The following is a 26890-nucleotide window of genomic DNA, read 5'->3' on the forward strand; positions in this document are numbered from 1 at the left end:
GTTGGGCCTACGACGATTAGTGGTAGCAGCCAACCAGACAGAAAATTGATTGGGAAGAACTTGTTCGATACTCAGAGCGGCACTTGAACAGCATTCTGGAATGAATTAAGGTTGCATACTAAGTTTCCACTGTATTTTATTTCTTATAACTGTTCATGTTCACTTTTCAGACAAAATCTATAATAGTTTCATTCCAACTGTGTTTTGTTGTTTCCAGATGAGTCTCATATGAGGCACACACTTGAAACCTTTCTAGAGATCTAAATGGAATCTCCTCATCCATTTCTTGTATAATTGTTGTTTTTTTCCTTGGTTGATTAATAGATTTAATTTACATGAATTTGCTGATTGAAAACTAGACTTATGAATTTACTATAGCTAGTTTTTTTTTTTTTTAACTCTGTGTTTTATCCACTGTAAGTGATTTTTTTCAGTACATATATTTTAAAAAATTAAAAAAATTATCCGCCACTTTCCTCTAATGACATTCCAAAACTTTTGTTGGGGGTTGGGGTGAGGGGTGGTTTTGTAGGGAGTCGTGGTATGCCTGTGGGTGGATGGGTGGGTGTGTTAAGATTTATAGGAAATTTGCTTTGCTATGATAGAATAACTAGAAATAAAAGGGATTTAAAACTTGTTTATATTTTATTAGATGAAATGTTCACATTTGCTCCCTCTGCAGATATGGGACCTGAGTGATCCTGGAGGTAAAGGTTATTTAGATAAAACTGGCCTATTTGTAGCATTAAAGATGGTGGCATTGGTTCAAAATGGCAAAGAACCAAATATGGCCAATATCAACATCCCAACTTCTCTTCCTATTATGGTAATATATTGTGTATTTTTTACTAGAGTGAAGTACAATATAGTAATGTAGTGTAGTTAATGTCAAAAGTAGAAAATCTTTTGAATGTTTGTTGTACGGAACCATTTTTTTTTTTAATGAAATATGCATAAAGCATGGCCAGTAAATTTTTGGTGTACTACTTGGGTACACTTCAGTGAAACTTGTATTATCCAGTTTACTACTGCAGGTATATGCAAAATTATGAAGAGCAGTTTTTTGGGTAAAATGTGGTACATCTAGCTTGTGTAATGGATATATTCTGTGCAAAGTCATCTGTATGTTGGTTGTAGTCATTCTGTATTGACCAGTGACCAGATGAAGATGGAATTCCCCTCTGGACTCTGTGAAACAAATATTACTGTACTTGTTTCAGGGTGTTCCTTTACTCTTAAGTTTAATATTAGTTATTTTCTGATCAGTACTCTTTCTCTTGTGCATTTTGATTCTTAAAGCACCTGTTGAGGGATTATTAGTGTCATTAACCAGAATATGAACATTTAAGTTATGTAAGTTGACCCACTATAAGAGATTAAGTGTGGCAAGAGTCCTGGCACAACACAAGTGTATTAAGAATTACAAATGTATAATGGCTGAAAACTGTGATAAATATCTTAATATGTAGGTTTTTTTTTTATCTGCAAATACAGTATCAATGTTTAATTATGTATAAAATGTATAGGAAAATATAATTGAAGTCATGAAGTATGCTTGACCAAACTTTCTAGCCTGTTATTGCCAACCATTAGGGGAATTATATAACTTATTGAAGGTTACTGGAACACCAGATAATACAGGTTTCACTGTACCTGCATTTTTCTGAGTTTTGGTAGATCTTATATTTTTGTGTGTGATTTGGATTTTTCACTAAAAAATTTTAAGTTTCTGGATGTTTTCTGATGTTTGTATCTGCTGTTGAAATACTCATGCTACTTTACATCATCAGCTCATCCTTGCCAATACTACTATGGAGCCAGTGTTTTTACCTTCTGTACTTTATTTATACATACAGTCTTCAGGAGCCTCATTGTGTTCATAACAAGAAAAGTTGACAAACTGATTTGTGTTGATTTTGTATTTTTCCTCCATGTCAGAATGTAATTTTTACTTCAGTAGCTCTTCACAGTATTGCATCAGATGTGTAACCCATTCTCATTTTCCATGACTCCTAGTGTCAATTTCTAAACATTCCTTGCACTCGGAAAAGTTGCTTTGTTTTGTGTTTATTAGTTTATAAATCTGTAAATATGAGTACATTATCTCTGTCCACAGCAGGATTCAAACTTGCACAGTGGAATCCTGCTGTGGACTGAGAGATAATGTTTAAAATTTTGCTCATTTGCAAATTAAGCATAAATATGCATATTTAATCACAATTATGCAAGTCTAAAAAGAATGGTATGACACAGCAGGCAGCACTGTCTCGGTGAACCCTGGCAGTGTTAGTCATCACACATGGTGTGAGGATGGGTTGCATTGTCACTTAACAATTCACTGGACAATGAAAGCATTGTCACTTAATTCACTAGACAGTGAAAGATTGCCTTTCATTGTTTATCAGACTCACTGAAGTTTGGCAAGAAATGAAGGCTCACCTACTGATGCACATATAATATTCATACTTATATATCAGCATGCATGTATGAAAATTTAAACTGTTTTGCTCCACAGGAAGGTTGTGAATGATTAAATTTAAAATGAATATTGAAAAAACTTATCTTAAAATCTTAAAGGGAGTCTGTCCTCAGTCGTTTGCATTCCTGAGAGGGGTAAAATGCAGGGGGAGGGGGGAAAGGGAGAGTCAGTTACTGTTGTTACATCTATTCCCATTGAAAAAATAGTGGTGAATGGAGGTAGGTACAACAGAAAAGCCTTTAGAAAGACATAGTAAATATGACTCTGTATTCTCTTACATTTTGTATTTATAGGTCCTTTTCATTATGCTCTCTTCCACTTTCCCCTTCAAGTGTGTTAGTTTCTTACCCAATTGAAGATAATTACACAAAATCTCTTGTGTTATTTGCCCCTACAGTCCTGTTTCTCATTCTTTACATCTAAGCCAGCAAAATATCTTTGTACTTACTCTGATTTGCTTCCTTTTAATAGTTTTGGAGCATCCTGTATTTATACAGTTAAATATAATATTTTATGCTTTATGTATCTAATAGATTTCTTAACTCTTAAAATTGGAAACTTCTGTCCTTTATTGACTTTTTTTTTATATCCATTCCACTATAAAGCAGTGTCTTTTCTGTAATCTGTGCTGCTTTTACTATACATTTTAAATCTTAGTTATCCCTTTGTTATGCACACCCATTTTCCACAAATATTTTATAGTTTTAAGGGAGCGCACAGGTTCACGCGCGCGGAGCAAAAAAAATTCGAAAAAATATGAAAATGGAGTTATTGTTACCAAAAAATAGCAGAACTTTCTGGCTACACTCTGGTATAATTATTATCCTTGTACGATGTTTCTAAAAGGAATTACAGCCATTTATAACAGGCATGGTGACAGCGCTGACGCGTCATATTGCGTAAGAAGCGCTGACGCGGCTTTGTTTACGTTTTTCCCCCTTGCTATTTTTATCGTTTTCTTATATCTTTGTCTAATATAATACAAATTCACTGTCTGAGATCATGCTCGAGCGGGCGGAGCTAATATGGTCAAGTAACCAGTCAGGTACCCTGGGTATAGTACCCAAAATGGCCGACACCTCCAGCCAACAAAATATTCCATAAATATTCCATACCCACGCTAATATCAATTATAAGGCTTATTTATCTATCACAATTGATCTATTATGACATAATGCAATATAATAATAGCATATAAACATAAAAAGCACACCGAAAAAAATATATAGCATAATATGATGCCCAAGAGGGAAAAATTTCTATCGGTGTATCCCCTGAAGTTTTGTTATCTCTTAAAAGTGATGAGAGAAAACGAATTTACAATGGTTAACTGTAATAAACACTTGTAGGTCACGCAAAAAGTGTAAAATAAAGCGAATTTTTCGGGGAAAAAAATTATTTCCCGGGCAGCTGGGGTGCCGCGCGCTTCGGCCTATATCTCGAAAGTAACTTATTTACATACTTAGGGGCACTCCATCTTTATTTATGATTGAATTGACTTGATTTTCACAACAAACATAGGAGAATGATTGCTTTACAAGGTAAAGTGTACCTTTCTGAACTATCCCAAATATTTTTAGATTTATGTGGGCAACAAGACCGACATCTTCCAATATGTCAAAAAAGTTATGAAACTTATTTTTTTTTAGCATGAAGATAAGGTTTATTTTAGAATAGGTACACTTACAGTGATGGAATTAGAGGTGTTCTATCAGCAGCAAGTGTCAAAACCACTTTTCCAAGTACCACTGAGAAGGACTCCCCTGCCAAATGCAATTTTTCGTAAATTTTGCATATTTCATTTCCTTTTTGGCCGATATGATTGAAACTTCAGCACAGGATACTCAATATAAGCTTCTAATAGTACACCAAAAATGAATGTAATCGGTTGAAAAATAAAGAAGTCGATATGTTTCACCTGTGCTCACCCATCATTCTTATAATAGCTGTCATGCCAGAAGTGCAAAGACATCACAATTCAAAATGACCCTCTGAACTGTAATATCCCTACCCCTCCTTCAGCGCAGGCACTGTACGTTCCACCTAAAGGTCTCTAGTCCAGCTGACTGCTTTCCCTGAATCCCTTCATAAGTGTTATCTTGCTTACACTTCAACAGTACACCATATCCCTAAAACCACTTGGCTCCACTCACTGTGATCTAACATGCACATACACCTGCTGGATGCTCAAGCCCAAATCACTTAAGCCTCTTTTTCACACCCTCCTATCCTTCCTGAGACATTGCCAAACATTGAGATAGAGGTATGAGAATTTTAGAGAGAATATTTTAAGTCCATTATGTTTTTTATTGGGAATGCCTGATGTAAATAATATATTTGGTGACAAAATTGAATTATGAGGAGGTTTTTAAATAGGCTATACATGTTTGAAGATGAAAATTAAAATAGTACAGCAGACCCTTGCTTAACAACCTAGATGGTTCATTCAGCAAATCTCTCTCTCTTTCCATAGAAGCCTTTGTTATAACTCGAGATGGGGACCAGGACAATAATAATCTATATATTTATTGTTATTTTAAATGATGAAATTTAAAATATATGTACTCATCAGAGATGGGTCTATTGTTTTGTAGACATAATGGTGTTAACCCCCATTTTAAAAGTGCATGACAAACAGTATGAAGAATTAGACAAGGTCTGATAATGGTAGGAGAGGAAGGATGTCATATTGGATACTATTCTTTCCAGAATTTTAATATTTTTCCTTCACTAGAGGTGGGCCTGTTATTTAGTAGGGGGATAGTGGTGTTATACCTCCTGTTTTATGAGTGTGTAGCAAAAATTACAAAAAATTGACCAAAATATTGATAGAAGTATCACATTGTGTTACAGTGACTTAAGGGCCATCACAGCCTTTAAACCCAGCAATAAAAGAAATATGATGTGATACCTTCTCTCAATATTTTGATAATTTTTTTAATAATTTTTATTATGCACTCATGGAATGGGGTAGTATAACACCACTTTTCCTCTATTAAACAATGAACCCATCTCTGAAGGAAGGGAGGAGTGTTGGGAAGTACAGTATGTAATATGACATGACTTTTCTGATAGACGAGTTGAAAATGTTCCTTTGATAGACTTCACAGTGTGGTAGAAGATGGTGGCTTGTTGGAGAGGTGTGGTATGAGTGTTTGCTTTGACTGTTACCACCAGTACCATATTGCCGACTACTTCCCTCATGGGTGTGTAGGTGTCAGCAAACACTGCCAGATTCTCTAGTTACCATAGACAGTTATAGACTACAACTTACAATGTATTAAAGATACTGAGGACATCAAACTGCAAAAATGAAAGAACAGTGAAGGGGCCGGTAGTTAGATCAGTACATTTGCCAATATCCCTGCCAGTAAACTCTATTATTGCCCTCTCAGTTTTACAAACCCTAGTTTGTTTTGAGTCATTTTTGTCTTTAACATTTAAGTGTCTGTTCTGTTTGTTTCAAGGGTGAACCACCACCACATCCACCCCCACCTACTAAACCCCCACAACCCCAACAAGCATCTGTTGGGGGTGTGTGGACAATAACTCCTGCAGACCGGGCGCGCTATGACCAAATATTTAATTCTTTGGGACCAGAGGCAAATAAACTTCATGGCAATAAGGTAAATTAGTATAATTTATGATCATGAATTATTGAAAAGCTTTGATCAGTAAAATTTTGCATTTTTTTAGAATTTTAAGAATTCGAAGCTGTGCCATTGACTTGTTTTTCTGTCTAATGTATTTATTCTTTTAACTCCCAAAGGTTAGAAGTGTTATGCTCAATTCTAAGCTTCCCATGGAAACGCTGGGCAAGATTTGGGATTTATCGGATATGGATAAAGATGGTTCACTTGACCGAGTTGAGTTTTCCCTCGTAAGTATTACTAGATACCCTTGGTGAGGATACCTTAGGTATTTTTTCATAGACTATTCTGTATTGATTGAAAATTTTAAACTTATTCATGAAACAAATTAACTTTTTTTTTTTTTTTTAACGTTTTGGGAACCAATTTTTCATGGGAAGGGGAATGATTTTGCAGTGCTGGGATAGAGTTGAATTACTGAATTTATCCCTCCTACATCCCTAGTACAATGTGTTGTGCAAGTCTTAGAAATTGAAAACTCAGATGTCAGTTTTTTATTGCTTTTTCAAAATTTTCAAGAGATCTCTATTTTATAATAGATTAACACTGTACTTTTGAAATGGAAAATAATGTACACTAGACTTGATCTTCGAGTGAGGATCTAATATCAAATACAATATATTCTCACACACACACCCTCTTTGAAGTTAACAAGTATAAATTCATGTGTAGAGAATCTTAAATAGTCAGAATAAAGGCATGTCTAGTAAATTTAGTCTCGATAATCAGAGAACTGAGTGGGACAAAAATAAAAAAATACTGTACGTACAGTGGTCACTTGAGTTAACAATACTTTTGAGTTACAATTTACCCTCATAGAGTTGCTATGAAAAATTGGAGATACAATATACATACGATGATACAACTGTTGTAATTGTGAATAAGAGAGAGATAAGTGAAGGGAGATACAGTGCCTGCAAGTTATATCTGATATTGTGCAAGGTACAATAAAAGTTGTACTTCTGGGGTCTTGGTATGAATTTCCTTAAAACCATGTGTTTTGAGGTTTGAGTTACAATAGTTTTGGGGCTTGATACATCTGGAATGGAATAATATTGGAACTCAAGGTACCACTGTATGGATAAGACATTTCTGGGAAACTGTCCTGAGTACCCAGTGCATGAAAGTAAAGAAATATAGAATTTTTCCCCCAATTTTATACTGAATATTATAAGGATTGTGATTAAATTTTGGACTTGCTCTTTTTTTGGCCAAATTAATTTTGTTGTTGTGTGTGATCATTTGGTGTATGTAGGGTAAGCTTCTATTTTTTTGTACACCTAAGTCAAGAAAGATGGAATTTGCAAAATTGCATAATGAATCTCTATGTTTTGTGTACTACTTTAGGATTCACTTTATGCTCTGAGAGCCAGGAATGCACTTGTCTTGTAAAGCAAGGGAGACCCGTATTTACAAATTTAAGAATTTTTCTTAGTGCACATATTTTTATTCAACAGGCAATGCATTTAATATACAAGGTTTTAGAAAACAATCCATTGCCACCGTCTGTACCACAAGAAATGCTGTCCAGTGCACAACGGGCAGGTGTAGCTCAAGGCCCTGTACCAGCACCCCTTGCACCTCCCTCCCAAATACTACCGCAGAATTCCGCAAAACAGCAACCTAACAAGGTAAGTAAAGTGAAGCTAAGTGTAGTGTTTGAATAATCTTGGTAATTTGTATGCTAGCCAACATGCTTAATCCTAAATTTCCAGTTGTCTTTGGAAGGCTTGTTGTGTCTTCAGGTTTTGTATTTTTAATTGTTGTGAATTATCTTTGGTTAATTTCTTAGCTTGTTTGATTTTAGGTTTGGTGAATATTCTTCAGTGTTTCTGTGTAACTTTGAAAGGGTAAGATCTCTCTTACTTTAAATGTATGACTTTATTATAGAGAACACTGCAGCAGAATGAAAACATTATTAAGCCATTTCTCTTGGAGACATAGTTTAGTCTCCAAGCTAAATATTGTCTTAATAGTTTCTATTCTGCTATCTGTGTGTCTGTATAAGTTTCAGTTTTATAACCTCTTACTCTCAGATGATTTCATGCAGGTAGACATTTAAATATGCAGGTAGGTGGATGTAATTACCTATTTTTAATTACGTATTTGTAGCTACAGGAACACTAGCCAAGTTTGTGAGATTCTGTATTTAGTATAATCTCTTTCATTTCCAGTTTAGTCTGTTTTGTAGAAAACTTTCTTTTATTAAATAAATGCAATCTGCCTATATATTTCTTGAATAATTTCTGTAACTGCCATAGTATCTTTATAGAGATTTAATTTAGTGGGCTATGCCGATTGAAAACCAAACTTTGCTAGTTGCTGTTGTTATACTTCATGCCTTCTGCAGTGAAATTGAAATATCTGCTTAGGTTATAATTCTGCAATGGTTCATGTTGGTGACTGATATGAAATATAACAGTGAAAAGACAGGAAAACAGTGTAGGGATAGTTTGCTCAAGGAATGCTGGCACAGCTTGAAAAATCTGTGTACACATTTATTAAAATTATAATTAACCCATTCTTTAAGGCTTGGTGTAATAAGCCTTATAGCTTATTCTCTATGTGGTAGAACAAATTCTTCTATCATATATAGACTAAAAATTATGTAAATTGCATGTAATAAAATTGAAAGGAAATATTGTGTCCATTAACTACTCAATCTTGAATTTACTAGTGTACTGTATCAAAGCTGTAATAACACATCTCTGTTCTTTCTTGGTGATATGCAATCTGGAATGGCATTTTATAGTGTTAAGTATTGTACTGTAGGAGTACTTTATTGCATAGCACAATTTAGTATTATTTTACAATATAGTTAACAGGAATTTCTTAAGAATAGAATGCAGTCTGAAAAGTGTATAGAATGTGAGAATGCACAAATAGAAACCCTAGTTTGTTGAGGGAAAGTAAGTTTGGTGATGAGTACAAGGGTTAAGAATAGCTATAAGCGTTTGAAAGCTGTGAATATAAAATAGGCTGCACACACACAATAAGGTTGGAAGATGAGGCAAGACTGCATGTGGGTAGACAGTTTTAATATGGAGGAGCATGCAGTGTATGTGGTATTTTTTTTATTTAGCCATACATTTGCATGGCTTATGACATAGATAATGCAATTTTAAGGGGTTGGTGGGAAGATTTTTTTTTTATCACTTCCAGAAATCTTTATAGCTTTGTGTGCTCATGCTTGGTTATTCTATTTTTAATCATTCACATATCCGGGTCCAGGCTTTTACGTTGCCTCTAATACTGCTTCACTGGATGTCATATACTATTATTTCTTTGGTGAATGTTTTGTTACCTTTACAGAGGATTTTATTTTGCTCATAAAAGCATTTATATTATGCCTAAATAAAAATTTTCATGCTTTTTAGGACAACTTAACCTGTGAGGTTGAGGCCATCTCGGAGACTTCTGCAGAAAAAGTTAGTCTAGTTCTACTGTAATATATGAAAGTATCTTCATTATTGGACCAACTTCGATCGTAGTTCTTTTGTAATGTCTTGTGAAAGTATAATTGAAAAATGTATTAGTGATCTGTTGATCTTCTGCACTTAAGTCTTTCAACAGCTCTTCAAATTAGGTCTTACAGATTTTCAATTTGTTCAACACCATTTATTTTATTTGTCTTATTTTACTGCATGAATTAAAACTTTAGAAAATTTATTTTTGCAAGTATGGAAGAACTTGTGTAGTAATCATTGCCTCAATTTTACCTATTCTTAAATTTACCTATATTGTATAAATGAATGCAGTATGCCTGAAATAATTTTTTTTTTATAAAATTATGTGGATAATTCAAGTATGCTGAAAACAGGACATAAATGCATTGCCATTAAAATCACAGAATATCTGCCATATATATTTGTAAATACATGTCACCAGTTATAATTGATAATTATAAGGGTGTGGTACAGCAAGATGTATTTATGCATCTATTTTATTGATGGTATGGTTTTCTAACATTCATACGAGAATGTGGATTATCATCAAATGAAATTTTCTCTCCCATCTTTCTGTCAGCCTTCAGGTCCTCCTCCAGCACCGTGGGTGATTAGTGCAGCAGAGAAGGCCAGATACGATGTTATGTTTCACAATGCTGACCTTGATAAGGATGGCTATGTGAGTGGACAGGAGATTAAAGGGGTCTTTCTTCAGTCTGGCCTCCCACAGATGGTTCTTGCACATATATGGTAAGGGTAAATTAAAATTTATATGATAAGGGTTTATTACGTCTTTGCATGTTTTTTTTTTAACACGCTGGTGGTCTCCCACCAAGGCAGGGTGACCCAAGAAAGAAACACTTTCACCATCATTCACACTATCACTATCTTGCCTGAGACCCACACATACGACAGTTTAGATGTCACGCTAATATCCCAAACCCCTCCTTTAGAGTGCAGGCACTGTTCTTCTGACCTCCAGGATTCGACTCCAGCTAGCCGGTTTCCCTGAATCCCTTCAAAAAATGTTACCCTGCTCACACTCCAACATCTTGCCAAGTCCCAAAAACCATTTGTTTCCAATCCTATCTAACATGCTCACACATGCCTGTTGTACGTCCAAGTCCCTTGCACCCACAACCATGAACTAAGCCACGAGTTTATGAGCTTGTTTGGGAATTTTGGGCAAGACAAAAATTTAGTATGAGGTACACAAAGACAGGCAGTCCCTGCTTGAGTATTCTCTCTTAAACATTCACTTTACCATGTATGAGATTTGGTTTGGTTAACATTACATTTTTTATTGGTGAATAAGACATCTATAACACCTAGATTTGCTTTCTAGAGGGTACTCTAGTCCACTCCCCAGTCACCCCTCAGCTGTCAAATAAAGAGAAAAGATTAGCTAAGGAAATGGCATTTTAAAGTTAAATGAAATCATGTACTTAACATAATAAATAACATTGTTAAAATGTTTGTTAATAAACTACATTCATAGGCTTATTTAAACTGTTATATTTTTGACTATTTATTTGAAATATTACAACTAATAATACTCGTTATATGTTCCCCTTTGTAAAACTACATTGACATATTAACGGTTCATGGAAATGGCTGTTTATATTGCAGTCATTCCTGACTTTCTAATTATTGTTTATAGTTAACCTGTGGCTTGGTTGACAGTGCACTCTGTTCAGATACTGAGTGTCCATGGTTTTATCCCCAGCATGGGGGAATATGTTTGGCAGATTTACTTACACCTGCCCCTGTTCACCTAGTAATAAGTACCTGGGTATTAGTTGCATACTGCAGGAGGGGGGAGGGAGAGTAGTATACCTTAGGTAGGGCTAGACTTTAAAATGAGCAAATGTTGGATACCACCTCTTACTTAGCCTGTAAAAATTGATGTTTAAAAATATAAAAAAAAAAAATTCTGCAGCTGCTGGATTAGCCAGACCTTAAGTAAGTTGCTGCGGTCCAGTGTCTTCCTGAACTTTGTATATTTTTTTTGTTAGGAATTTGTGTGATATGAAGCAGACTGGAAAGTTAACTTCAGAGCAATTTGCTCTGGCGATGTGGTTCATTCAGCAGAAGCTAGCGGGTACTGACCCACCAGCAGCCCTCACGCCAGAGATGATACCCCCCACAATGAGACCCAAGCCCTCTGCAGAGTCAACTGTGAGTTTTGTTTCTTGACCTCTTCAGTGTGTTCTGGGTTATATAGTTATTTTCCATTCAGAATTCTTCAAAATTTAGAGAGTATACTTTTAATTGTGAATTATGCTGATAGAAAATTATGTATGATTCTGTAATTCAGATTCCTTCCAAACCAGAAAATTTTTCTAAATTTTGAAATTTTAATGATTCTCTGAAATATATATTCTCAGTCTTGGGCATTCATTTTACATTTTTCTTATGTGTATTAGGTAGTCTTGAGGCATTTCATTCCACCCACAAATTATCGAAGCTCATTTTTCTTTTGCGTGTCTAACGAAGAGGATGTCCCGTTAAAATGTTTTTCACAAAGAAGGCACAAATGGTGGGGCGACATAAATAGTGAAACACATTGACCATCGTTCATTCAGTCTGTCTTGCCAGAAGTGTGTTGACATCACAATTCAATTACCCTCTGATTGCAGCATCCCTATCACTCCTTCAGAATGCAGGCACTGCCCTTCCCACCTCTGGAACTGAAGTCTGGCTAACATTACAGTGTAACTGAGTCTCTTCATAATTGTTGCTAACATTCCAATTGCACGTCCATTAAAACCCTATTTTTCTCCATTCCTATCCAGTATCTTTATACAAGCCTGTTGGATGCTCAAGCCCCTGCTGTTCAAAGCCTTCCTTACCTCTTCCCTCCAGTCATTCCTGGGACCATCTCTACTATCTTCCACTGCAGATTTATACACCCTTTGTCATCTTATCCCTCTCTCTTCTCTATATGCCCAAACCATTTCTAACAACTTCTCGACCCTATGAATTATACCCTTGGTGATCCCACATCACCTTTTAATTTCTAAACAATTTTCTGCATGATATTCACTCTGTATGTTGCTCTCAAATATTTTGGGTTCATGTGCTCTTGAAAAAATAAATTAAAATCTAATTTTCCATTTAATCATATTTTTCAGATAGTGCCATCTAAACCTCAGTATAGTAATCCTGAACTTCAACTTGTTGCTGATGAGATTGAAGAACTGAATGCTGACAAGCTCAAATTGGAGTCGGAGATTCAGCAGAAGGAAGCAAGCATTAGAGTTAAAAATAATGAGTTGAAAAACTTACAGGTAAATGTTTTCATGTACACTAAATATGTGGATTGTAGTAGAGTTCAGATTAATTTTCAGCACTTTATCAGGCATCACTTAAAATCCTCTTGCTGCCTCATGTGCTACTCTGTAATTTCACATACAATATGGCAATAAGTAATGTAAATTTTTTCACACAATTATAGTATATACAATGAATTTAAGTACTTGGTAGTTTTAAATAATTTTTTGTTTTTTGTTTTGCATCTTTTAGACTGAACTAGATACATTGATGTCGACGTTACGGCAGTTAGAGCATCAAAAAGGTGCAGCTCAACTGCGGCTAGATGACCTTGGGAACCAGGTACACCGCAGCATGTTGCGTCTCATGGCACTTGATAGACTTTAACAAGAATCGCTGTGTTCTCACTTGCTTTATACAGGCACACTTCTGATACTTACTAATTCACCATGGATGCCATATAGGAAAGGAATGAAAACTCAACCCTAGTTCAGCACAGATATAGTGATGGTCATGCACACATGCACTAGTTAGAGTTTTGGTTTATTATTTCAAGTTCTGCGCATACTTTGGGCACTTTCATGTACTGCATATGTAGTGCCCTGACTACGTTATTCCTTTTCTGTTGAAGAATATAGTTTAAAATAAGCCATTACCTAAATCATGAAATAGCTCTGTAAGCTTTACTTTGCATTTGATTATTTTTCCTACGCATGCATTAAAGAAATTCTTGCTGAATTAGTCATTCAGTATTACAAAGTTAAGCTCGACCCATCTGTATCTTGCTGCCTTGTTCTGCATTTTACAAATATTATTTTATAACTCATTTGTTTACATCTTTAGTAGACTTGCTCAACATGGCTGATGTTTACTGCATAATTGCAACTGCGGATATTTACTAGAACATCACATCAATGACATTCTCGTATAATATTTTGCTTTTTTTTTTAGAAACTTGCATGATAGGGTGTGAAGTTTTATATGCATTATTTACATTCTTTTGAAGATTCTTGTGATTTACTGCTAAGAAAGCCAAAGTTGCTGTTTTTTCTTCTTATTTTTAATTGGTCAGCAACAAAAGCATAGGAACATATGTGAGCAGGTTTAGAATTATCTGGATGGTCATGGCACAAGTTTAGTATTCTGTGCTAATAGAATTATGGGTTTTTTGATTTCCCAGTTCAGTTGGTGTTTGGATTGGGTACACTGAAGACGAAGATGGAAAGGTTAATTAAAAAATTTACCTGGAGATGAAAGTTAGGTTGTAAGTTTGTGTGTGTAGTTTACAGATTGTTGGAAAGAAACTATTAGTGTCTAGATTTTAGACAAAAATTTGATGCATTTAATTTCGGTACAAGGAACTAAAGAAGTTAGCTATAATTTCAAATGAATTTTGTTTGGGGAATATTATTTATTGTATTTGAGGTGCTTAACCCATGTGGGTCATTCAACATAATCAGGTGCACAGTCCTCCATCCACTAACTGTAAACTAGTTTGTCTAGTTAAGGTGTTTGACAGTTAGGGTTGTAAATAATAGTGTAGATTCTTAGTATTTCCTGATGTCAAAATTGAGCAAAAGTTTAAAAAGGGAAAACTTGTGTCTTGTTGCATCTGTTTCGTACCACTAAGGTTAGCAGGATGGTTTTACTAGATTCAGAATGAAAGAATTATAGTAAAGAACAAATAATTGAAATAATCTTATTCTGTCTGGGCAGGGAAGAGTGCCTAGAGGGGTATATAAATTATTAGAAAAATTACAGCAGTGTATTGAACATACAAGTTTTTTTTGAGGGGGGGGAGGGGGTTAATGATCATTTGAAATATAAACAATAGTGTATTCTGTAATAGCCTGGAAAGGTTTCCAGAAGGGTGTAATTTCCCTGACTATTGGTAAAGTTAGCTGTTAGGTAACACTAGTTGCATTCATGAAGACACTGTGTAAACTGAACTGATGAACATATGGAAAAAAAAAAGGGGTTATGGTCATTAGACTCTCCTAAGAAACCCAAAAAAATTTTGTATAGGTCTCAAAATTATAAAATAATTATAAAATAATTGTAGGTCAGAGTGGTAATGTGCATCAGTCAAAGATCCCATATCCACATCTCTGCAAGCAGAGGTGTCTTGTTCAGTTGTCCAACTTGTTGCAACTGTATGGGGGTTATGAAAGTGGAGTCACGGTAGTTGGGTTGTACACAGGAGGGGTTAGAGTGGTTTGGGTCAGAGGGTTCAGTGGGGGGGACAAAGCAATGGATAGATGGGGGCAGGAGCTGGAGGCTGGTGTTGGGTGGTGGAGAAGGCTGGGGGGTGGAGGGGAGTGTGGCATGTAGGCTAGAAGCAATGAGGTGGTGTGATGGTGACCATGTAGGTGGCAGTGTCAGTGGCCCAGTGTGGGTGGCGTAAATGGGTGACTGGGTGGGTGAGTGTGCAGTTGGTGTGGGCAGTGATGAGGATAAAAAACCAATTAAGGTGTGGGCATCAGGTTGTGGGAAAATGGTGCAGGTGAGGGCATGGGGCTGGACAAGGTGTGATCTTAAGGTAGTGGAGTAATGTGGCCAGTGGGGAAGGTGTAGCTGTAGGCTTGTATCTATGGGGGGGGGAGAGTGTTTGGGCAGGTTGTGGTGGTGAAGGCTGCTGGTTGGGATAGTGTGGGTGAAGGTGTGTGGCCATGGGAGACTATATACATTTGTCATTCTTTTCAAGAGGTCACACCCTGGATTACCCATTGTGAGAGTTGATGCCTCATTTAGGCCATTGGCTTGTGCCTTCTCCAACATATGTATCACTTAAACTTTTCTATTATCGCAATTTTCTTACAAACGCCACACCTTTCATACTTATGCTTCCCTGCAGTTCCAGGAGTACTTATATTCCGTTCACATGCCATGGTTACTATCCAGAGATGGGATGGGATGGGTGTATGAAAATATAAAAAATCAATTCATTAACACAGGCCAAGTATGGTATTGGATGTGTACTAACAAAACACTAGGTAAGGGAGGTTGTGTACAACATGTAGGCTTCCCCCAGAAGACAGTGAACTCACTGTGAGATGAAGTATAAAGAATGCAGCATGTGCTACAGCTTCCCTTATATGTACTACACCATGTAAACTGATTTTTACTGCGTGTTCACCAAAAATATACTGCAGTTTTGCATCCATGCTATAATGAAAATGTCGTAACAGAACATGTATTATCTGATGATCTACTGTAGTTAATTTCAGGTTAGTTAAAAGTTTTGAACAGATAGTGAGGATATAGCAAATACTTTATTTTCTTCCATTATTTAATGTGTATAGAGAAGCAGTTTGATAATTAGAGTTTAATAACAGTATACAGAAATCAAGTGGGACTTGTTGGTAGGAGGCTGAAGATAAGCATGATGCTGCTAAAATGTTTGGCCATGTTTTAACATTGATTCATGTGCAAAATGTTTAATTTGTTGCATTGCTTTTTGAAGAGGGGTAATGAAACTCTTTAATTTGTGGTTTAAGAAAAATTTATAGCTGTGGTTGAGAGTACTGTACATTACTTAAATTTGTAGGTTTTTTACATTCCTGCACACATTACTTTTAACTCTTAAATTGTGCAAGGTGGGAAATCTTGCCACCTCTGTGGTGGGTAATTTTATTTTTTTAATGCTATTACATAAAATAGTTTGGGCAAATTAACAGAAAATATGAACACATTGTCTGTGAAAGAAATATCTTGTGAGCCTCAGGTTTAGTGACAGGTCAATGAAATTTAACAGCATTCAATTTTTTTTTACGACATTGGTAGTTTTCCCAGCAAGGTAGGGTGAACCAGAGGAGGAAACACATTCACTGTTGTCCATTCAATAGCTGTCTTGCCAGAAGTGTGTGTGTCGATCACACATTCAAATGACCCTTTAGACCGCAACCTCTGCACTCATTGTGCTTACCAACTCCAGAACTCCAAGTTACAAATATTTATATATGGTACCTGTATAGTCAGACATTGATGTAAGGATGGAAAGGTCAGAAATTGATGTGAGGTGTGAATATTATGTAAGGAATGTGAAGTGAAGAAATTAGAAAATTGTAGTGATAAAAAGAGCATATATAATTAAGGGAACAAAACAGTGGTGGTTGAGATGTTTTCTGGTTATTTATAAAGAATGGATTAAGATAAGTTTACCAAGGGGGTGTATAACTCTAGGGTGCAAAGAGCATCACATGCCTTTTTGAATGGACTTTGTTCCATAATCTTTTAACATTAAGAAAAGGCAGTCCAGGCTTTTAATATTTCAAGTCACCTGCCAAGGTAGGGTGACCTGGAAAAAAAGAAACACTTTCACCTCATTCAATCAATCATTGTCTTGCTAGATGCATGCTGATACTACAGTTCAGATGCCTCTCCAGAGTGAAAATATAATAACCCCTACCCCTCCTTCAGAGTGCAGGCACTGTACTACCCATCTCCTAGTCTTGAGTCTGGCTAAGCAGTTTCCCTGAATCCCTTCACAAATGTTACCTTGCTCACACTCCAACAGATGGTCAAGTCCCAAAAACTGTTTGTTTCCACTCACCCCTATCTAACACTGGATGTCCAAGACCCTCACATACACAACCTCAATTTTTGAAAGAATATGTATACAACAAATGTTCTTCAAAATGCAAGATAATAAATGCTGTGCTGTTTAATACATGCAATATAGTACATGTGATATTAACTAAATATTTGAAAGCTACATACTGTTATTTTCTGGAGAAATGCTTGTATTGAGCATTGAGTGCTAATTGTGCAAGGAATGTTGTGATCAGTTGGGGTTGGGGTGGTGGCAGCAGCAGACATAATTCTTAGTGTGACGTGAAATTGGTAGTTTCATATACATGTAACTACATACAAAATAAATATTTTTTAAGATGTAACTGCTGTACTATAGTTTTTCAACATAAATGAAAAGCTGAGAGTAGAGAAAAGCAATTTGTGGGAGTTGACATGCTGTTGGAATGTGAGCATGGTAACTCTTATGAAGGGATTCATATAACCTGGTTAGCCAGACTAGAGTTCTAGAGATGGGAAATACAGTGCCCTTATAGAATGATTAGTGGGGATGTTGGGGTTTAGAGAGTCATTTGAATCATGATGTCCATGGACTTCTGGCAAGACTGCTATTGAATTTAATGATGGTGACTGTGTTTCAGCCTGCCTCAGTGGTATATTGCCGGTTCGTTGAAAGAAAGAAGATTGTGTTTCTCCTTTGGTTCACCCTGTGTTGGTGGGAAAGAGCTGATGTGATAAGAGATTGTAATTCTCTTAATGATTATAGTGTACCTCATGTAATTCACCTGTATTTCTAAAGGGGAATTGCAGATGTTGTAAGCTACATTGCAAGTTAAAAAAATTGTCTGCTGTTTGTTGATCTTTAGAGATCTCTACTTGTTTCAGTGTTCTGGCCAAGTGGTTTCCCACTTCATTGATCAGTGTTTACACTTTAATCCAAGTATTGTTTATAAACTGAAAAATAGCATCAGTCATGTTGTTCAAGTTTTTATGAAACCTTTAAAAAGGATTTCTTGTTATTTTTGTACCTTTTTCTTTTTTTACATTGCTTATGTTTAAAGTTTTACAGAAAATTTTTAAGTTTATCCCTCTGATGCCCTAACCTGAGCACTTTGAAGCTAGCATATACACCTTACCATGTTGTGTTGACACCTGCAGAAAAAGATCCTAGAGGGAGAACGCAATGACCTCCAAGCCATGATTGAGGCCGAGCAAGAAGAGGTAATGAGAGATGATTTCACATTTTTATTTCTGCAGTAAAGCAGGAAAGCTCACTTAACCGTTTAGTTTGTAATACATAAGCTGACTTAACATAATCTTAATCTCTAATTATTATGTTCTTTGTATAATCTGAGTAGTTAGGTTTTCTGCACATCTTGGGCTGTGAAGTTGTTTTTATATGCTCTAAACAAATTTTTATTAACTTTCCTGTTTTGCCAGAAACATAATGCATTTAAATGTTTTAAACATTTTATTGTTTGCATACATCTTTGTGTATTTTGAGAATCCTGTATTGTTGTACTATTTATTTAAAGGTTTTGTTTTGGGTTGTTCTTTGGTCATGTTTTGACATGACAACTAAAATTTTCTTTGTTGCAGTGACACAGATGGAAAATTGTAATTTGCCATATACTAGTATTGTCTGCAAAGGATGATACAATAATTTGTCTGTGCTAGATAGGAACATGAGAAAGTGAATTGGGATGAATTCTCTGCTGTGAGGAATGTGTCTTTTCATTGTGGAAGCCTCTACTTTTACTTGCATTTTGAGGTCTGATTTGCAGTGTTAATGAGTCCTCTGCCCTCTTTTTGAATTATTCCTATAAATTTTTTGTGATTGCTTAACTACTGTTTTTAGTGACTGGGATGATGTCTGTCTAGAATGTCTCCCTTTAATATATTCAAGGGATGTGATTGTGTTTTTTGCCAATTCTAATAATGGTACTTCCACATATCTGGCCTGGGGCACAGTGCATGAGCATGCTTTCAGTGAATTGAAGTCAATTGGGGGTTGTCAATCTTTAATCTGTTAACAGCTCACTGAACATAATGTCATATTGTAACTTCAGCATTGATTAATTTTTTTTGTCATCATCAGTGAAAATTTCCTCTTCCTTAAGCAAGGGCCCAATACTAGAGGTGGTTTTGTCTTGGTCTGATATAAGGCATATTGGGTATTACTTTTAATTTTACGGATTGTTTTTCCTCTCTTGCTTTTAGGCTTTGTAGGATGTCTTTAGTTTTAGCTTGGCATTTTCTGTTTCTCTGACCAATATTTTCTTGTGAAAATTAGGAACCATGTTGAAGTTATGCAGTTTTTTGTAGAAGGAACATCTTTATCATTCTAACTTGATTTTTTTTTTTCCAACAGTATATAAATCTGGAGTGCACTTCTAGTGCCATTGAGCTGATTTGCTTGACACACTGCTTAAGATTCATGCTACTTGCACTGTCTTTACAGCATATTTCATTAAGATCATGGTGTATTTGTTTTTTAATACATCTGTCGTCTCTCACAGAGGCAGGGTGACACAGAAAAGAAGAAACAAAAGTTTTCCTTACTTTTATTCTTGGTAACTTAAACAGGAGAGGGGATACTAGCCCCTTTCTTATAGCATTTTAGTTGTGTCTTATGACAAGCAGGGCTTTTGGAGGAAGGATTCTTCCCCATTTTCCCATGGAGATTATGTATTTCTTGCCATTTAACCTTTTGAGGGTTTCGGCCGTACTAGTACGGTTTACGACCCAGGGTTTTTGACGTACTGGTATGCCTAAATTCTAGCGCCCTCAAATCTAGTGGGAGAAAGCTGGTAGGCATACATATGAAAGAATGGGTCTATGTGGTCAGTGTGCGCAGTATAAAAAAAAATCCTGCAGCACAGTGCATAATGAGAAAAAAAAACTTTGACTGTGTTTTTGGAATAAAACAGCGGCTTTGCACTGTATTTTCGTATGGTATTTATTGTTGTATTCTAGTTTTCTTGGTCTCATTTTATAGAATGGAAGATGAATTACAGAAATTGAGATGATTTTGACTGGTTTTACAATGAAAAGTACCTTGAAATTGAGCTCAAAGTAGCAGAAATGTTCGATTTTTACCAAAGTTCAAAAGTAAACAAATCATGCCAAGCGTCCAATACACGTCAACTGATGAGTCTAATATTCTTTCACAAGTGCGCTGATATTATTTATACCATTTCTACACTAATGCAGCAGTCTGCATAACAGTAAATCTTCTATTTTTTTGTAAGAATAAAAATTGAAAGTGGAAAGCCAAAGAGGGGCCTGGGGATGTGACTAACGAACAGTGGAAATGTTATTTTAGTGCCAGGAATGTCTTGTTTATTCTGGACCCTATTTGGAAATTGGCATCTTTTAAAATTTGTGTGAAATTGGCAAAATTGCTAAATTCTGACCACTGTATTGGATAGTTGAAATTGGTAAATGGGTGGTTTCTTGTACTCATTCAATAGAAAAAATGGAGTTCTAGAGAAATAGTTATGATTTTTGTCGACTAGTACACTGGAATTGGCCAAAAATAGGGCTCAAAGTGGGCATAATCGCCGATGCGTAAACATAGTTGAGACCGCTAACTTTGCGAGAGCATAATTCCGTAAGTTTCCATCAAATTTCATACTTTTGGTGTCATTAAGATCGGGAAAAGATTCTCTATCTTTTCATAAGAAAAAATAATTATTTTTTTTTAAATTTGGCCGACCCTGAGAAGTCTCGGAGAGGGCCTGTCGACCCTCAGAGGGTTAATATAATTATTGAAAGACACCTTTCAAGACCTGTTGAAAGAGATCTGAATGTCTATTTTGGTTGTGGTCTGAGTTTGATGTTTGACTTGACATTTTCTGTACCAGATCATCACTGTTTGTAAATGTAAGGTCAAGGGTAGTTACCAATATGGCTGGTTTTTCTGTTTACTGGCTTAAGCACATTGAAGGTTTTGGACTCGGGTAGGATTGCAGGTGCTTCCTTTGTTTCATGAAGAAGTAAGACGGCAGGTATATGTTACAGTTGTAAATATCTGTTTACACTTTTGCGTGAGCGTGTTAGTGAATGGAGACGAATGGTTTTTGGGACCTGACGAGCTGTTGGAGTGTGAGCAGGGTAATATTTAGTGAAGGGATGCGGGGAAACCGGTTATTTTTATATAGCTGGACTTGAGTACTGGAAATGGGAAGTACAAAGCCTGCACTTTAAAGGAGGGGTTTGGGATATTGGCAGTTTGGAGGGATATGTTGTGTATCTTTATATGTGTATGCTTCTAGACTGTTGTATTCTGAGCACCTCTGCAAAAACAGTGATAATGTGTGAGTGTGGTGAAAGTGTTGAATGATGATGAAAGCATTTTCTTTTTGGGGATTTTCTTTCTTTTTTGGGTCACCCTGCCTCGGTGGGAGACGGCCGACTTGTTGAAAAAAAAAAAAATACATGTAAAATAACATTTTTACTTACCTTTATTGAAGATTGGTGATGGCATTTGGAAGATAGGGAGGAGGAGAGAGGGAGTTGGGGTTAGTGTTTGGAAGGAGAATCCCCCTCCATGAGGACTTTAGGTAAAGCCCTCTCTGGGGTTACATCCCTTCTCTGTCTTTTAATGCCACTAGGACCAGCTTGAGAGTCACTGGACCCCTGTCTCACAAAATAACTGTCCACAGTCCTTTGTTTCTGGTGCCTCTTTAACATTTCCCTAAAATGGGACATGGTTCTGTCACTGAACTTGTTGCAAAGATGGCTTGTTTCAGCTTGCTCAGGGTGGTACTTCTGCACAAACATTTGGACATCATTCCACTTGGCACAAATCTCCTTAATCTTTGAAGAAGGCATCTCATCCACTCCCTATATTATCACCTTTCACAACATCAGCTTCCTTGATTTGTTCTTTCTTTGACAGGATAGCCTGGTTGATCAGGCTCTAGCCTGGTTGATCAGGCTCTTAGCCTGGTTGATCAGGCTCTGATCCATCAGGAGGCCTGGTCACAGACCGGGCCGCGGGGGCGTTGACCCCCGGAACTCTCTCCAGGTCTCTCCAGGTAATAGAACCGATGGTCGACTTGTTTTTCCCATACATCCTGGCAAGCTTAACAAGTCTCACACCACTCTCATACTTCTGTATTATTTTCTTCTTCGCATCTATGGTGTTTCTCACTTTCTTTACCACAGGGGTACCACTAGCAAGTTTCTTTGGGCCCATGGCAGCTTATTTCACAGTCCCACAAGCACTAAACACAACGAAACAATCGTAAAATGCGTGAATGAGAGCGCAGGTTAGTGTTCACTCAAGAATAAACAAAGCTAGACTGCTCACGGTGCCTGCGCGGGGTCGCGGACAGAGCGGGCGGCAGACAGGTCCCGTACCCGGCGGTTCGAAAATAGGGGCGCGTTCGATAATAGGGATACAGTTTGTTCGAAAAAATGGTCCTATTTTCAAAACGTTCGATATGTGATACGTTCGATTTTTGAGGTTCCACTGTATGCTTCTAAAGGAAGTGGAACAGAATTCTTCCTCCGTAAGCCATGCGTGTTGTAAGAGGCGACTTAAATGCCGGGAGCAAGGGCCTAGTAACCCCTTCTCCTGTATAAATTACTAAATTTAAAAAGAGAAACTTTCGTTTTTCTTTTTGGGCCACCCTGCCTTGGTGGGATACGGCCGGTTTGTTGAAAAAAAAAAAAAAAAAAAGGCTCCTAAACTATTGTATCTGGGCACCTTTGCAAAGACGGTGATTATGTATGAGTTAGGTGAAAGTGTTGAATGATGATGAAAGTATTTTTTTTTGGGGGGATTTTCTTTATTTTTGAGGCACCCTGCCTCAATGGGAGACAGCCAACTTGTTGAAAAAAAAAAATTACCATGTACATTCCTCTTCATTTCTTAATGGTTTTTATTCCAGTAACATTTGCTTTCAAGTTTAGGAATCTGGGTCCCAGTCTGGGCCATGGGGGAGATAATCCCAGAATCATCAACAGATATATAACTTGCCTCGATAGTTCTTTTGTATAAGGCTGTTCTCTACATTGCATCATAGGACTTTTTGTGCTGTTTTAGCATTTGATTCAGTGTTCCATTTTAGGTGCTATAAATTAAAATCACTAATCATGGTAATATTTGGAGCCAGATTTGTAAATTTTTTCAAGGTAATGTTTGATTTTCATTTTCATTAGCTATTCTTTGAACAGCTAGGAATCTGCTCAATATTTGGTGGTGTGTATGCAATGGTTTAATTCAGAATTTAAATTTTCATTACCCAAATTTTAATTACATTTGTTGTTAAAAGAAATTTAAGTACTCACAAGTTTATTTTCCTAAAAATTAAGTGCTTATTAATTTATTATTTTCAAAATTAGACATTTTGTTGATGGTGGCATTAAAGACAAGTTCTTGTATTACCTTTATATATATATATATATATATATATATATATATATATATATATATATATATATATATATATATATATATATATATATATATATATATATATATATATATATATATATATATATATATATATATATATATATATATATATATATATATTCTTTCTTTCTTTCAACACACCGGCCGTATCCCACCGAGGCGGGGTGGCCCAAAAGGAAAAACGAAAGTTTCTCCTTTTACATTTAGTAATATATACAGGAGAAGAGGTTACTAGCCCCTTGCTCCCGGCATTTTAGTTGCCTCTTACAACACGCATGGCTTACGGAGGAAGAATTCTGTTCCACTTCCCCATGGAGATAAGAGGAAATAAACAAGAATAAGAACTAGAAAGAAAATAGAAGAAAACCCAGAGGGGTGTGTATATATGTGCTTGTACATGTATGTGTAGTGTGACCTAAGTGTAAGTAGAAGTAGCAAGACGTACCTGAAATCTTGCATGTTCATGAGACAGAAAAAAGGACACCAGCAATCCTACCATCATGTAAAACAATTACAGGCTTTCGTTTTACACTCACTTGGCAGGACGGTAGTACCTCCCTGGGCGGTTGCTGTCTACCAACCTACTACCTATAATATATATATATATATATATATATATATAATTTATTTATTTATTTATTTATTTATTTATTTATTTATTTATTTATCAATCAACAAGTTGGCCGTCTCCCACCGAGGCAGGGTGACCCAAAAAAGAAAGAAAATCCCCCGAAAGAAAGCACACTCAGCATCATTCAACACTTTCACCTCGCTCACACATAATCACTGTTTTTGCAGAGATGCTCAGAACACAACAGTTTGGAAGCATATACGTATAAAGATACACAACATATCCCTCCAAACTGCTAATATCCCGAAACCCCTCCTTTAGAGTGCAGGCATTGTACTTCCTAATTCCAGGACTCAAGTCCGGCTATATAAAAATAACCGGTTTCCCTGAATCCCTTCACTAAATATTACCCTGCTCACACTCCAACAGATCGTCAGGTCCCAAATACCATTTGTCTCCATTTGTATATTTATAGATGGGGTTGTAAAAGAAGTAAATGCTAGGGTGTTCGGGAGAGGGGTGGGATTAAATTATGGGGAATCAAATTCAAAATGGGAATTGACACAGTTACTTTTTGCTGATGATACTGTGCTTATGGGAGATTCTAAAGAAAAATTGCAAAGGTTAGTGGATGAGTTTGAGAATGTGTGTAAAGGTAGAAAGTTGAAAGTGAACATAGAAAAGAGTAAGGTGATGAGGGTATCAAATGATTTAGATAAAGAAAAATTGGATATCAAATTGGGGAGGAGGAGTATGGAAGAAGTGAATGTTTTCAGATACTTGGGAGTTGACGTGTCGGCGGATGGATTTATGAAGGATGAGGTTAATCATAGAATTGATGAGGGAAAAAAGGTGAGTGATGCGTTGAGGTATATTTTTTTTTTTTTTTTTTTTCAACAAGTCGGCCGTCTCCCACCGAGGCAGGGTGACCCATGTGGAGTCAAAAAACGTTATCTATGGAGGCAAAGAAGGGAATGTATGAAAGTATAGTAGTACCAACACTCTTATATGGATGTGAAGCTTGGGTGGTAAATGCAGCAGCAAGGAGATGGTTGGAGGCAGTGGAGATGTCCTGTCTAAGGGCAATGTGTGGTGTAAATATTATGCAGAAAATTCGGAGTGTGGAAATTAGGAGAAGGTGTGGAGTTAATAAAAGCATTAGTCAGAGGGCAGAAGAGGGGTTGTTGAGGTGGTATGGCCATTTAGAGAGAATGGATCAAAGTAGAATGACATGGAAAGCATATAAGTCTATAGGGGAAGGAAGGAGGGGTAGGGGTCGTCCTCGAAAGGGTTGGAAAGAGGGGGTAAAGGAGGTTTTGTGGGCTAGGGGCTTGGACTTCCAGCAAGCGTGCATGAGCGTGTTAGATAGGAGTGAATGGAGGCGAATGATACTTGGGACCTGACGATCTGTTGGAGTGTGAGCAGGGTAATATTTAGTGAAGGGATTCAGGGAAACCGGTTATTTTCATATAGTCGGACTTGAGTCCTGGAAATGGGAAGTACAATGCCTGCACTTTAAAGGAGGGGTTTGGGATATTGGCAGTTTGGAGGGATATGTTGTGTATCTTTATACGTATATGCTTCTGAACTGTTGTATTCTGAGCACCTCTGCAAAAGCAGTGATAATGTGTGAGTGTGGTGAAAGTGTTGAATGATGATGAAAGTATTTTCTTTTTGGGGATTTTCTTTCTTTTTTGGGTCACCCTGCCTCGGTGGAGACGGCCGACTTGTTGAAAAAAAAAAAAAATATTGTATATGTATATTATTATTTATATATTATTTATATAGTAGTGCCACATAATGGTAATTTTTTTTTAGCATATGCTTGAGATTCAGAATCATTATTTCTTTATTTTGATGTTAATACAAACCATCATAAATTCAAATGTCAAACTACAGTACATTAACAAGTAATTTATATTTTGTAACCCATCAAAGAAAGGTATATATAGAGTTTAATCCCTTTTTTTTTTTTCTGATGAAAGTGTTTTGAGTGTTAAGGTAAAATGCAGATGTAATGACACTTGTACAGCTGATGGGCTGTTTACCTAATGCCTCATTGTTAGACTTGATGTTTATACTAAAAAAGGCAGGTATTTAATATACGTACTGTATACATCCAAGAAGTGATGGTACAATGGCATCAAACCATTCCGAGCATCAGAACATTTAGTATTAAACTACAAAAGTGCCATTTCATTATATTCTTCTTGGTCATCAAATATTTTCATTGGTTCCCTGTTCTATCCACCCATATGTGTACTAGTTTAGACTTAGCTATGGCAGTTCAGTTATCTGTGTTAGAAAGTATTTAATATACAGTATACTTTCCTAATATTTTTGTGAGCAGTTCAAGTTGATTTTTGTTCTACAAGTAGTATTTTGTAATGCATGGTATTACTGAGAACTTTTTTCTCTTTGTTGTGTATTTTGAGGCTTATCAGATATTTTTCTACGCTTTACCAACAGACATTTGAAGTAAGATAATGAGGCTAGCATTCTGTTTTTCCCTGG

General features: G+C 36.3%; 1 protein-coding gene across 6 annotated transcripts in view; it reads left to right on the forward strand.

Annotated features, from left to right (window-relative positions):
- The window catches only part of Eps-15 (Epidermal growth factor receptor pathway substrate clone 15), a 109376-nt gene that overhangs the window by 25339 nt on the left and 57147 nt on the right, over window positions 1-26890 (forward strand). For 3 of the 6 annotated variants that reach the window (XM_053793410.2, XM_053793405.2, XM_053793409.2), the window contains exons 3-12: window positions 683-826; window positions 5947-6105; window positions 6249-6359; window positions 7587-7760; window positions 9507-9557; window positions 10156-10325; window positions 11591-11753; window positions 12710-12865; window positions 13101-13190; window positions 18537-18599. In XM_053793410.2, the coding sequence (XP_053649385.1) occupies window positions 683-826; window positions 5947-6105; window positions 6249-6359; window positions 7587-7760; window positions 9507-9557; window positions 10156-10325; window positions 11591-11753; window positions 12710-12865; window positions 13101-13190; window positions 18537-18599 (1281 nt within the window). The remainder of the gene's footprint in view (window positions 1-682; window positions 827-5946; window positions 6106-6248; window positions 6360-7586; window positions 7761-9506; window positions 9558-10155; window positions 10326-11590; window positions 11754-12709; window positions 12866-13100; window positions 13191-18536; window positions 18600-26890) is intronic. The other 3 variants (XM_053793406.2, XM_070100044.1, XM_053793407.2) reach the window with 3 other exon arrangements.

Source organism: Cherax quadricarinatus, chromosome 71, assembly GCF_038502225.1.
Source record: "Cherax quadricarinatus isolate ZL_2023a chromosome 71, ASM3850222v1, whole genome shotgun sequence".
In the NCBI taxonomy this organism is placed as follows: domain Eukaryota; kingdom Metazoa; phylum Arthropoda; class Malacostraca; order Decapoda; family Parastacidae; genus Cherax; species Cherax quadricarinatus.